We start from the raw sequence: 15,520 nt of genomic DNA on the forward strand, positions 1-15,520 counted from the left end.
ATATTTTGCTTCATAACCATTCAATTGCAATAGAAGTGAAATTGTTTATTATACTATGGTAAACAATTAAAAGCAAGAATGATAAAAAAAAGAAAATTATACGTAGAATTATTAAAAATTGTAATAATTTTAAAGCTTAATATATAACACACGTTAAGAATAAAAATCAAAATATTCACAAATATAAAAAACGATATTAATAATTTTTTCTATATTTGGGGTAGAAAAAAAAAAAAAAAAAACAAAAATTCATAACTTTTCTATTTTTTTTCTTCAGATATATGTAAACATCTAACTCTATTTCTTTGCGTCTTCTTTCTCCTTTTTTTTCCATCATTTTCTCATATCTTGATTTCTTCATTTCCCCTTTATACTATATCTATAATTCTTAACACGGTTGAGACTTTTTCATTTTTACGTTTTATTATTTTACACTTTTTTAATTATGCTTTTAAGTTATTCTAATATTAATGATCATATTAGATATAATATTCCCTTAGATCACATTATAAAAATTAAAAATACACTAAATTTCCATTTTTATGTTCATAGTTAATTCTCTTTTTACACATCTCCCCATTTTGTATAATCAAAGAGGGGGGGAGGAAAAAAAATAAAAGATACACTATATATATATATATATGTAAATTTACAAATTTCATAGTATCCTTAAATATTAACAGTTTTTCCTTTTAATTTAAAAAAAGAAAATTCATACATTTTTTCGCAAAATTTTTTTTTCACTTGCGCATACATGGATACACACACATATGTAAATACGAACATATATATGTATATGCATTTGTATAGAAATACATCTGCCTGTGTATACATTTACTTGAGTAAACATTTCAAAATACGTGTGTGTACATATCTTTTCACACTTCTAACCTTTACTTAAATCCCTCCTTTCGATAATTTGATTAAGTGTGAATTCAAAGAACTGAATGATTCATTTTCAGACGAATATACACTTTATATTCTATATTTCATCTGATACATCATCTAAACTTGATCCAGAATCTACAACTGAAGAATCTTTCGTTGAATCTTCATCAAGTACATTTGTAGATTCAACGATATCAACACCTTTTTTAATTTTTGAAACCAAACTTTTACCTCTCTTATTAGTAACTTCTTTTCCCACTTGTTCCATCTTGTTTTTAATATCTTTATATAAAGGTTTAATTGATCTACCTGCAGTTCTTTGGGATGATACATCACTAGGTACATTAGGTTCCTGAACAGAAGTACCAGGAGTAGCTAAGCCCTTTTCCTCCAAGTTTCCTATATATTTGTATAATTCTAATTCTAATTCCTTATTTTTATCGTTAATATTTAAGTTCACATTATCTGGCACAGTATTTATAAATTGAGAAGCATTATATTGTTGATTTTTATCACTTCCTTCGATACTATCCTCCATATCATCATCCATGGCTTCTTCCGATTCTTGCTGATCCGATTCAAAGAACACATCCTCTATTCTATATCCAATTCCATCATTAGTTGTTTCTAGATCAACTGTTTCATCTGAAATGTCCTGAAATTTTACACCCTCTTTTCCACTCTTGGTACTCAAAAACTCATCAAAATCATACAAGACCTCGAACACTGTAAAAAAAAATAAAGTATAATACACACAAAAATTATGTTTACGCAAGGTGTTATACATATTTTATTGGACGTTATATTCGTATGTGTAACCCTCTGCAACTGCAAATGAATTTTTCATTGTCGTTATGTACTTAAAAAAGGTACGACTGTGTATCAATGGTTTGTTTTGTTTTTTCTTTGTTTTTCATTTTTTGTTTTAATTTTTTCCCTTTCTTTTCATTTCATCACTTCACTTTTCGTTCTTTTTTTTTTTTTTTTTTTTTTACTTCTTTCTTTGCTGAATAATCCGACTCCTTCGAATTTTCTATATACAGCACGCATTTGGCTGTATCTGGATTTATTTATTATTTTATTAATATTTGCTATGACTCTATGGGCTACATTTGGGTTAATCATCTTTGATCTTAATATCTGAAATTTATCATTATAATGGCAATACAACTGTTCATAGTAATAGACGTTAATATAAAGAACTGAAATGATAGATATAAAATAAAGGATAAATTTTTCTGAACCTTTATTAAAATATGTTACTAGAAAACCTATTATTGCATACTCAAAAAAAGGACTTGAAGGATTTGAGGAAACTAAATTTGATAGCCCTACGTATAAGGATAAAAATGTCTCCGCTAAGTAAATATTTCGTCTATACAAAACTGCAGGAACGTGTAAAACAGATCTTCCACATGAACGTGCATATTTTAATGCATCTGCATTATTATACAAAAAATTTCCCTTTAATGATTTTACACTCTTAAAAAATTTATGTAAGTATAAGGAAGTATATCTTGTAAGTGATAATACACTCTCCAAATTTAGAAGCTGCCTAATAATATTATAAGCTTCAACATGCGTAGATAATAAAATGCAACGAATACGAAATCCTTTATGTACATCATCAAGCTTTATCTTAAAATCAAATTTCTTTGTACTTATTTTAGGCCTTTTTGTTAGAACGTGTCTTTCAATAATTTTACATATTTTTTCTGCTGCAGCACCTTTCATAACATCTACTTCTAAGTTTAGATTTAAACTCTTCTTCACATTTTTACATTCAACTATAAAATAAAAAAAAGGAAAAATGGGAAAGTAAAATGGGTGATACCTTAATAACGGCATCACTGCCGTGTTCATATGCTATGAACAAAAAATATAAGAGGAAAACCTTGCAAGAATGTACGTACATATGTGCATGTATTTTTTTTTTTTTTTTTTTTTTTTTTTCTTCCTTCTTACTTTCGTCCTTTTCCTGCTTAAAGCTAAAATCGAATATTTCGTGACTCAATTCCCTTACTGAAAAACGAAAAAAAATACCCAAAACAGAGTAGTTACATGAAGTCACATTAATGATACAAATATAACTCTAAGTCATGAAAACGCAACATCTGAATTCTCCTAGCACTTTCAAGAAAATAAAGAACATATTGATGTTCACTCCCACAGCTTCTTCCACACGCATTCAATTGTGATTTAAACACACACATATTAGTATACCTATATACACGTTTATACGTATGTCAACATGTACATATGTACATATATATATATATATTTGTTACTTGTCAGTTGTTTTATCTGTGATGGACTCTGTTTAAAACCGTTAAAGAAATGGTGAAGTTTGTCTGCGATATAATTAGAAAAAACAGAAGGAATATGAAAAATTTTTAAATGAATAAAGGAACCCATTCACACATTGCGCATACTGCATATATTTTATATTTTCATTGAAACGACAAACATATGTTCATATAAACACACCTAAAAACATGCAAAAACACGAAAAATAACACAAACAAACATAAACACTCACACACACATGTATATACATATGAAATTTTTGCTCAATGCTTATTCCTGGAGTTACCGTAAATGCTGGAGACATAGTCACTTAACCTCATCATAGGTTGTTGCACATCAACATAGTAGGCACTTTTTGGTATCCCATCATAGAAGGAGAAAAACAATTTATTTTTGGCATTGAGAGATTTAAATATATTTGTTGGTATATTTTTATTTTTATTTCTATAGTCATCTGGAGCATATTTTTTAAATAATGGAACCCCCCATACAGACTGAGGTTTTGTTAATTGTTCATCTTTTTGAAGTAAAAATTTCTTGAAATTTTCCATATATGTCTTTCTTAAAGAACCAAAAAGAAATAATAAATGGTCACATATGTTTTCAGAATTTTTTTTAATATCTCTATATAAACAAGCTTTTCTTATATAATTGTCAACGCATGCGAAAAAATTTGGTTGATTATTACAATCTTTACTATACTGTAGATTCATATAAAAGGTAGGGCATGCAACTTGTACATGCTTTTCTTTTTCATTTTCTATTATAATTTTTAAAGTATTCTTTCTTTTCTCGTCTTTCATATTTAAAAATAAATTCTTCAATGCTGCTATATGTGTTCCAACTGAACTCAAATATATTTTATACTCATCTTTATTTAATTGAAAGGTTAAATAGCCCCCATCTCCCTTTATCCGTATATTTGTTTCTATTATAGGAGGTAAGATACAATACTTATGGAACTCTTTAACTGCTACAGCTGTAAATTTTCCAGTTGGTTTTTTGTCCTTAAAAGTATGGGAAAAAAATGATCTTTGTTCATTATCAAGAGATTCCATCAATTCCTCTATAGCCGGCTCTTCATATTTTCTTAAAAATTCTGATACCCATGATCGTTTTAAACAAGGTAAAAAATTGTATACATTTGCATGCTTCAGGTGCCATGGTACTTTAAAAGGAACTGATAGGAAATATTCTATGAACCAGTAGAATTGTTCAGGCTCACCAACGAAATCTAAAAAGGACTAAGAGATGGTAGGCCAAAAAATAAAACATATCCACAAATATATATACATATATATATATATATACATACATACATATACATATACATATACATATACATATACATATACATATACATATACATATACATATACATATACATATACATATACATATACATATACATATACATATACATATACATATACATATACATATACATATACATATACATATACATATACATATACATATACATATACATATACATATACATATACATATACATATATATATAAATACAAAGGTACGTATATATGTAAAAGCGCCACTGAAGTACATATTATTCGAAGTGCTGCAAAAATATATGCAAAATAATGTAGGCATCCTATTGTATACTCATTGTCCAGTAAAAAATATTGTTCACTGTCACAATGTTCATATGGTATATGTGTAGGTGCATATGTGCCAAAATGCTAGTTATGATTCTTTCAAGTTTGCTAATTTCCTTTTTTTTTTTTTTTTTTAATATCCTTACATCAGGATCAGGCTCACTTGATTTTAAATAATAATATGCTATAAAATTGCATTTTAAAAGTTCGTTTAATTCTTTGTTCAAATAGCCACTAAAATAATCTTTCCCTAGAACTTCAAAAAAAAAAAGAAAAAAAGGAGCAATTAAAAAAGTGCACACGTACGTGTAAATGTACATAAATATACGCACTTACGCATATATATATATATATATATATATATATATGTACACATGTGTATAAAAGCAAAAAGTTATACCTACATATGGTAGAAAAAAAATTTATGTATTACCATGAATAGGTGCTAGTGTTATGAAACACGTTACAAAAAATGTTACAAAAAAATATTTTCGCATATTTTTTATAACATCCTTAAGAAAAAAAAACCTAAATAAAAATTTAAAAAAAAAAATGGTAATAAAATTAAATATATTAAAAATAAGGGAATATTATCATTTACCTATTTTAATTGTTCTGAATTATGTTCAACAATAAAAGGGTGGTAACAGTACTTGTCTAGTTTCTGTTTTTTTCTCCTGTCCCTCTTTAATATTTAAATTGTTTTATATTTTCACGATTTTTCTTTTTTGTTAAAATTTTAATTTTTTAACAAATTGCGTATACAATATGATTTAACTTCCTTTTTTATTTTTTTAAATACTAAAAAAACAGTTATTAAAAATTAAAGCATTAAAGTAATTAACATTATTTCATATTCTAAAAGAATATCTTAAAAAAAAATTAAATAAATAATTTCTTTAAAATAAAAATTTTAAATATAATTTCAATGTATTCCTTAAAACAAAGTGGTGTATGATTTAAATCTTAGTAATTACTGCATGAAAAACTAAAATCTTAAAACCTAAAATTACATATAAGCGTGTATGCACATATTATAAATATATTATGTTTCCATTTAATGCATAATTTAAATATTATATTTTTGCTGAGAAACGTTAAATTTCGTAATAAATAAAAAAAAAAAAAATTAAAAACTAAAAAGTATATATATTAATTACCTATAAAAAGCAAAAAAAAATATAAAAATAAATAGAAATATATATAAAATAAATGTATTGCAAAACCATTTTTTTTTTTTTTTTTTAGATTATTTCATTGAACAATTATTTTTGCTTTCTTATGTATATCATTTATGCATTTAAATAATACGAATACTAACTTCAAGGATAGTATGTTTTCGTCGTCAGATTATTACATTATATATATATATATATATTTTTTTTTTCTATTATATTTATTAATAAAGCAAGTAATATACGAAAAATTTACTAATGAAAGCCTTAAAGAATATCCTGATATTTTAATCAATGTTATAGTTGCCAATTTTGCAAAAAAATAAAATACTAACTATAATGCACCATTGTGCATGTTTTTATATATTGCATTAATCTAAAAGGCGCTTGAAAACATAAAAAAAAAACGATATACATAGCTTTTTTATTAAACACATTTAATGGTTAACATAAGTAACCTTTAACATGTGTAATCATTTATATGCGTAATAATTTTTACGTATAATACGTTATATGTGTAATTAAATATAACATCCGAAATTTTGAAAATTTCCTTGAAATTAAAAAAAAAAAAAAAAAAAAAATTCCTTTAAGAAAAATGTGTACGTCTTTTACTCAAAACACATATATTACATATATATATACATGTTAAAGAACTGAGTTTCACTCATTTTATTTTTTTATAGAACAAATTAATTTGAACAAATAAGAGAAAAAAAATATATATTACCTTTTATTGTTTACAATTTTTATTTTTTTATTTATTCTATAGAAGTTGAACGTTGAATCTTTTATGTCCTTTCATTTTATCACGAATTTTACATTATTTAATACTGAGTATTTTAGTGTTATAATTGTAAAAAAAAGACAAATAAATTAGACATCCTTAAAATTCAACGTACATTATTATCCTATTTTATATATAATAAAATTAAACTGTGACATTCAACATTTTTTATATTTCATTTATTTATTTTAATGAGAGAAAAGACAAAGAAGTAAAAAATATATGTTATAATTTAAAAATTCAAAATGTTATAAAATCACTCAATTATAATATATATAACTATATATATGTATATATATATATATATATATATATATTTTCTTTTTTTTATTGTTACTCCTTTTTAAAAAATGAGTATGTACTAATCGTACAACAGTGTAACCAATTTTAATTAATTTTCTTTTCTTTTTTTTTTAAGTTTACATTTCATTGTTAATACTTCATATAAAGATTTTCATTGATGTCCTAGATTCTTTTCTGTTATTCGATTTATTTTTTCATTTGCCGCTCATTTATTTATTTAGCTTGCCCATTCACATATTTACTTATTCATTTATTTGTTTGCTTATTCACTTATTTATTTTTTGGCTTGTTCATTTACTTATTTATTGTTAATGCTATATTAGAATGCTAATGCATTTATACTTCTTTTTCCCATTATCATAAATTGTGAACTTCTTATGCTTATAGATTAGCAAAATTCCTCCATACGAATTATTATAAAATAAGAAACTATACTAAAAGTTTCATTTGCTTTAAAATATCCATATATATATGTTTTTATAGGTATTTTTTTAAAATGCTATTTTATTCGCATGAAAAAATAAACTTCATAACGTTTATTCCTTTTTGTTTTATTTTGTTTTATTCCGTTTTATTTTATTTTATTTTATTTCGTTCCATTTCATTTTACTTTATTATTCTTTTTTTTTTTTGATGTGTGTTATGTATCTTTCATTTATGATCGTTTTTCTTATTATACGTTTTAGGTTATTTTATTGCTCATACATTTTATATTTATTTTGTGTATTTCCTTTTTTTGTAACATTAAGTGCACCTTTTTTTTTTTTTTTTTTCTTTTACGTATGCTTTAGACATTTCTTGCATATTGAAAAAAAAAAAAAAAAAAAGTGTTAATCTTATTATGTATATGCATACAACCATTTTAATTTTCTTTTAATTCAAATTAAGTTAAAGTAATTAATTAGTTAATTAACCAGCTTATAACTCGATATATTTTCCTTTTTTTTTATCTGTTTTAATGAAAAAATTGCTGAGAATGAATTTTTATGTATGATAATAGAAGTGTGTATTTTTTTTTTTTTTTTAAATATTAACTACATATGTGTACGTATATATGAGAATATATAAATATATACATCAGCATGTATAAATATACATGAGCAAATTACAGATGTGTATTCATATATATAAATTAACATATGCGCATATATATGAGCATACTCACTTGTATGTATGTGTTATGAAAAAGACAATTATTACTTGCGTGGAAAACTTTTTGTTTTATATATCTGCTACATAGTTATCATATAAAATAAAAAGTTACTTCGTTTCCTGTTTTATTGAATAGCCGTTTTAAGTTATTTGTGTTTTCCACGTAGCTGAATGAAGATCAAGTGAAATAACAATAGAAAAACTGGAAAAAAAAAATTAATAGATAGATTGAATGATAATTCTTATTTTAAGCCGTATTTTCTGTTATTTCGTTTTTTTGACCATTTGTTTGTAGGTACATTTTCTGTCATCCCCAGTGTTTTTTTTTTTTTTTTTTTTTTTTTTCGATTATAATATAAAAAGATAATGTATGAGTTAGGAAATAAGAATAATTTTGACTTAAAAAGATGGGTAAAAGTGTATAGAGTTTGCATAATTTTAAATGTAATATTGGCAGTATTACAATTATTTACCCCTCGGCCGTTTTTATTTATATCTCATTTAGTTGTAGTCTTTATTGGAATTGACTGCTTTTGTTCCTATTTAACGTTTAAGTATTTTTGTTTTACTGTGGTAAATATGATATGTGGAATTAGCGATTTCATATGGTTACTTTTCAAATGTATTGGAAAAAATCGATTTAAATGGTTAGACCCACAATATTACTGGAAAATCATAAATATTGACAATATATTTCTTGAATTTTTCTCAACCTCTTTGCATTATATGTTTGATGAAAAAAAAGAAGAAACCTCACCTCAAAATATGCAAAAGAAATATGAGTATATCAAGAATTTTTTTAAATTATTGCCCGTTCAGAAAAAAACATACGCATGGAAAATTTATTTAGAATTACTTATAATTGTTGTTGGCATCTTTTTATATTTTATTGGTTCATATATAAGTTGGCAGTTATATAAATATACACTAAATTATAATCAAAACGATTTATTGTTTCATAATTATCATTACGGTACTTTTCATGAAGAAAATAATAAAAATTCGCCATCGACACAAAATGATTTTATCCCATTTATTGGACAGCCATACAGAATATCAGACTTCTTGGAAAAGAGTTAGTATATGATGAAGTTTATTTACTTTCCCCTAAGAACAGAGACCTAACATTTTAATATACGCTTTGTGCTCCCAAGTGTATTCTTGCGTGGTGCACACGCATATGTATAAGTATAAATTAAAGATTTCCTTTGTAAATAATTATATACCCATATATGCATGTACATATTTGTGTATGATCCTATTACTTTTTTTTTTTTTTTTTTTTTAATAGTTTTTATGTCTTTTTTTAGTTATTAAATATTTATTTTATATGTTTATACACATATGTATATTGCTATCCATTTTATTGTACAACATTGTTTTTGTCTCTACTTTTATATAAACGCTATATATGTGCATGCGCATATGCAACGATTATGTACCCGTCTTTCCCTTTCGCTCGCGACCAATGCGCGGTTAATTTAAAACATTATGAATGATGCTTATACATGCATATGTATATAATATATATATACGCATGCTTTATAAACCAATTTTTTCCTCACGATTCTACATTTTTAAATTAACATGACAATGCAGCATTGTGCTAATACGTACTATAGTGTCTTTATTAGGAATAATATCCCGTTCATTGTTATTTCTAATCACCGTACATTTCATATGCTTTCTACGAATGTATCTTTCTTTATCTTTTAATTTTTGTTTTAAATATATTATATAAAAATAAAACTTAAGAAAAAAACTCTTATGCTTTCCTAATTCTATGATATATTTTTCTTTCTTTTTTATATTTCTATTTCTCCTATATATTTTCACTTCTCAAATATTATACAATTCCCCTCTTTCTCATTTTTAAACAATTTTTAAAGCGAATTTATTCCTACACAGTTTTTTTTTTTTTTTTTTTTTTTTTTTTTTGCATGCGCTTTAGAAAGGTAGTCTTTCATAATTAAATAGGAAAAAATATTTTAAGTTAGAAAACGTAAAAATGTAAAATTTAAAATCAAATAACTTGAAAATATTCGATATCATTTCCCTATCAATTAGCAAATTGATGAAGTATTGGAACATCGGAAATATCTGGTAAATCTGAATACATGTGTTAAGGGAAAGTAACTATTTGAACTTATTGCGCTTAAAATTATTAATTTATAACACCCCATAAGATTAGTGAAAAGGTGTATAGTAATGTAAACATAATATTAATGGTCACAAAAGGGAATATAAGAATATATACTATTTCTATAAAGGGATATTTATATTTTACCTATGTTTTCTTTCTTTCCTTTTCTTTTTTTTTTTTTCTTTTTCATATATTAAACTTTTCTTTTAATTCCATTTATTCGTATAGTATAATATAAAATATTAGAGTTTAAAATAAGGGAGAAAAAAAAAAAGAAAAAAAAAGCTATATATATATTTACTAAAAGTATTAAATAAGTACATTTTTCTCCATATAGACAGACAAAATGTTAACTGAAAGTGCGGCTTAATATATGTGCTCAACTTCTCCATTTCTATGACATTTTATAAATTATGTGTGTTCAACTTAAGGCTATTATTCATTGCTAAAGTGAGTAGCAAAATGTTTGACTAGTATATATTTATATATATATATATATATACATATATATATATATACATATATATATATATACATATGTATGTATATATGCTACTTTAGTTCTCTTTCACTCCCATGTTCAACTTTTTGCTCAATCATTTTAAATTTCATGACTATTTTTATTTTTCAAGGAAATAGCCTTTCACTCTTTTTAAGAATAACCTACATGTATAAATACAATCCCATTTGTTATAATTAATATATTCATTCGTATATCAAAAAAAAACTATAATGATATGTAATATCTGTTTATCCGTGCACAGACTTCTGATCACATTATATTCTAACTATGTCTATATTTCTTACATAACTTTTTTGTAACACTACAATTTTTAGCTTCAAAAAAAAAGCGAGTAAAGAGCAAAGAAAAATAACATGAAAAATATAAAATAAAATAGAGAAAAAAACACAAAAAATTGCGCAAAAAATGAAAAACGAACATATCGTGGACGAACCAATTAATTTAAAATTTTGCTACGGAATTAATACATCATACAGCAGTGTGCACGCAATTAAAAAAAGAGAGGAAGAACATTATGAAAAACGTAATGAAGCAACAGAAGAGGAGGAGGAAGGAACGGTAGAGGAAGATAACCTGCTCATCATTTACAGCTCTGATAATAACATTGTCATGCTTGATGAGAAAAAGCAAGTATTATTTAGAGGACATTTTAATAAAATTACCAAAATAAGTAAAAGTTATAACAACAATTTTATCCTTTCTTGTGACAAAGGAATAAATTCTTTTATTATTTTATGGAAGGTGAGTAACAATTCTTTAGATCCTATTAAAAAATTTTGTTTCAATAATTCTCAACAAGATGACACAAGTAAAAATATGTTAAAACAAAATTTAGACAAAAGCATATTGCATGATAACAACGAGAAGGAAACTGTTACTCAACAAATAAATGAAAGCGATATAAATACCATGGGCTACGAATGTGTAGACATAAGTTTTGATAACAGGTATATATGTGCATTGACGGAAAAAAGAATATACATTAAATCCAGTGAAACAATAATGCAAAAAAATGCACTTAAAATGAACGATAGTAGTGATGGTACTGCCCCTGTTTCTTCCACCACTGCTACTACCTTCACCGCTGCCATTGCCGCTACCACTACTGCAACTGCTAATAAAAGGAACAACACCGGGGGCGTGTATTTCCAAGATGTTGTCATATTTGACATTAATGGAGGAGGAAACCACGTGATTTGCACAGACAGAATATATGGAAAAGAGGGACAAGGGAATATTCGATTTAATAAAAAATATGAAATTGTTTCAAATAGTAGTTCAAAATTATATATTTATAATTTTGATAAAAAGAATAGAACTATTAATCATTACAGTCCGTCTTTATATAAAAGTAATAAAATACATGAACAGTTCATATTTACCGAGACATCCTTTTTAGAGAATTCCACCACATTATTAACAGGAACGACAAATGGCTATTTGATTATATGGGATTACAGTTCAATTTTTATAAATAAAACCAAGCATAATATAAAACAAAGAGAATATCAAAAATCGCTAGAAATCAGAAAAAACATACCAATCAATATTGTGTTAAGTTATGGTAATTTCATTATTCTTGGTTTGAATGATGGCTGTGTGCAAGTATTTGATAATGACCTCAAATGTTATGCATGGTTTGAAAATAAGAAAATAGGTGCCATCAAATCCTTATCCTTTGAATACTCAAACTTTCAAGAGGATTTCTTTACCTGGAACCCTTTTGTTTTATTTACCGATCAGAATATTATTAGGAAAATTTATCCCAACAGTTTCCACAATAGAGAAAAATCGATTGATGACGCTGAGGGAGCACAAATTGACACTTCCAAACTTAATGATAATGGCAATCACATCCAAAAGAACGTCCGAAGAAATATCTCTAGGAACAGGTACATGAAAGATAACCAAACTAACGAGATACTCCAAGAAAAGGAAAACAAAAACTTTTACAAGATTGACAAGCAACAAGAAGACAAGGAACACCTGTTTGGTAATGGTAAAGACTTAAAAATGGATGATAATATATGCAATATACATAAAGAAATTACAATGAATAATTTAAAGAAAAAAAACATGAACCATTCAGGTAAAAATAAAACGATTCTCCATTTCAACAGTTCGTGCATCAATTGTATATGTACAAACCCTGTAAGTAGTCAAAATGTGATATATATAGGAAATGAAAATGGACTAATTGAAGTTTTTGATTTTGATAAAAATGAAAAAGTGAACACTCTGCAACTAGCAGAGAAGGAAATAACATCAATGATTTTTAGTAACAACGGGAAAATATTTTGCGTCGGGTGCAAATGTGGGTATATTCAACTGATGAACTCAAGTACCTTTCAAATTTTCTTCAGTAGTAAAGACTTAAAATATGAAATATCGTATTTGTGTTTTAGTGAAGATGATAAGATACTAATTTGTTCATCGGTAAATGCAAATATAATTATTTATAGAAACCAGATGGGAAGCAGTGAGAAGGGAAGCAGTGAGAAGGGAAGCAATGAAAGGGGTGACGATGAGAATGGTAATTATAATAGCGCTAATTATGAGAGGGTTAACGGTGAAAAGGACAACTTAATATGTGGATATTGGAATTTCGCTTATAAAATTATCAATAGCAATAATATTACATTTAATGATTTAAATATAGTAAAAGAAGTACATAACAATAACCAATATATTATTATAGCAATAACAAATAACAGATTTATAATTTTTCATCATTACAATTTTAATGAAAATATTGTTTCAATATCATATTTGTCTATAGAACAAGTGTATACCCCAACTTGTCTATCTGGAAACTTATATTATTATAATAGGCAAATATTATGCATATGTAATGAGGCATCTAAAATTCGATTTTTTGATTTAGAAACAAAGAAAATAATTAAAACGATACACCTCCCATTTAGGGATAAAAGGGTCAAACATTTCTTACCACTTATTGATTTAAATGATGAAAAAAATAGCTTCTCCCCAGATACGCATACACGTGATACTACTACAAATAGTACTAAGGATACAACTAAAAAAGTAAAAAACGATATGGATAGTAAAAAGAACATTTTTCTATTCATTTTGAATGAAAAAATGATTGTATTTACACAAACACCAATAGATGCGAATTGTTTCAGATATCTTGGTGTTATTGTTTGCAGTGGGAATATAAAAAATGTTATTTCTAAAAATAAAAATGTGTTTATACTCAGTAATAATAAAATATTTTACTATAATATTAACTCTGAAATATTGAAAAAAAGTATTCAAACACAAAATAATACCTTAGAAACATTCATTGAACAAATAGGTGGGAAAAGAAGTAAAATCTACAATCAAATTATGGACTCTTTTTATTATTGTGAAATTCAAAAAAAAAAGTACCAACAAAAAAAGCAAAAACATGACATAAAAAAGTTGCTCAATATTTTATCTATTGAGTATATTTTTGCTTCTATCAATATTTTCCTTTCAAAATTTGAAATACAAAATATAATACAGGAGTATCACTTTTACTATAAATATGTTCTTCAGTTATTAAAACAAAAAGGATCACAAGTAAATGAAATTTTTTCTGTTGATGATGTAAACCTTGTCAGTTACAAATCAGACGGGGATATCCTCCTTCAGAATGTATTTTTCGCCGACTCAAGTACTCACAAAGGTAATATCACGACGGAAACGTGCATTAAAATAAGGAAGCACAACAAATTATTGTTATAAAATAAAGAAGTGGAACAAAGTAGTGCACCTAACTAGTATAATAATGTAGAACAGTTAAGCAGTAACGCAAATACACTTATGCAATATTAAGAAAAAGCTTGGGGTTAAAGTACTCTATTTCATATACACATCCCCTTACAAGAGCAACTGTAATTCGTAAATGTGATAGTACGTCAACATACTATTCAAACAAGTTATGTTTTACTTATTTGTGCATATATTCCTGTATACACTGACGTTCACATTAATGTCCATATTAATGCTTTTAGATGAACGAACAGAATGCAATGGACACTTATTAAGCTACAGTCGAACACAGGAGAAGACCTCAATCCAGGATATAAAAATACTCAATAGTTCGGAAGCAAACAACTATCTTAATAAAAAGACAAACACGGAGGTAAGAACTCAAGAAGACCCTAACGCTTTGGACATTGTAGAAGACTGTGAAAATATATACTTTAATATTAATGCATTTATATATACCTATTTTAATTTTGCCATAGAAGGCGAAATAAATTTTCAAAAAGTGATAGAAGATATAGGAAACTACTACAAAGAGAAGAATATGAAAAAATACATTTCATATAACGACCTTATGCATATGTTAAGAAATTACGGAGAAATAATGGATGAGAATGAGTTCAAGAAAATTTTTCAAATATTTACAAAAAAAGAAGAATCTTTTAATGCTGAGGACATACTCGATTTAGGCATGTTAAAAAAATTGTTGCAGTAGCTTATTCACACAGTTTTTTTAAAATCTTACTTTTCGCAATGTTACATGCTAGAAATAATACATATGAACTGCACATGCACAATTGAGAGTACATAAACATATATATATGCATGTATATATATATATATATTTTTTTTTTTTTTTTTTTTTTTTGA

The 15,520-nt window shown here is 25.6% G+C and overlaps 3 protein-coding genes across 3 annotated transcripts; 2 read left to right on the forward strand and 1 right to left on the reverse strand.

Moving 5' to 3' along the window:
- Positions 1-982: 982 nt before the first annotated feature.
- Positions 983-5,308, reverse strand: RhopH3 (high molecular weight rhoptry protein 3, putative; the record flags this gene model as incomplete). Its single annotated transcript, XM_029003896.1, has 7 exons — positions 983-1,614; positions 1,884-2,675; positions 2,854-2,910; positions 3,177-3,239; positions 3,482-4,439; positions 4,958-5,061; positions 5,245-5,308. 7 exons carry the CDS (start codon positions 5,306-5,308, stop codon positions 983-985), a joined length of 2,670 nt encoding a protein of 889 aa, XP_028860640.1.
- Positions 5,309-8,594: 3,286 nt separating this feature from the next.
- Positions 8,595-9,308, forward strand: PmUG01_07017000 (conserved Plasmodium protein, unknown function; the record flags this gene model as incomplete). The annotated part of the gene is made up of 1 exon (XM_029003897.1): positions 8,595-9,308. The coding sequence occupies one exon, from the start codon at positions 8,595-8,597 to the stop codon at positions 9,306-9,308; it is 714 nt and encodes a 237-aa protein (XP_028860641.1).
- Positions 9,309-11,299: 1,991 nt separating this feature from the next.
- Positions 11,300-15,365, forward strand: WDR66 (WD repeat-containing protein 66, putative; the record flags this gene model as incomplete). Its single annotated transcript, XM_029003898.1, has 2 exons — positions 11,300-14,567; positions 14,896-15,365. 2 exons carry the CDS (start codon positions 11,300-11,302, stop codon positions 15,363-15,365), a joined length of 3,738 nt encoding a protein of 1,245 aa, XP_028860642.1.
- Positions 15,366-15,520: the final 155 nt, after the last annotated feature.

The sequence above is a fragment of the Plasmodium malariae genome (assembly GCF_900090045.1).
Source record: "Plasmodium malariae genome assembly, chromosome: 7".
NCBI lineage: Eukaryota > Apicomplexa > Aconoidasida > Haemosporida > Plasmodiidae > Plasmodium > Plasmodium malariae.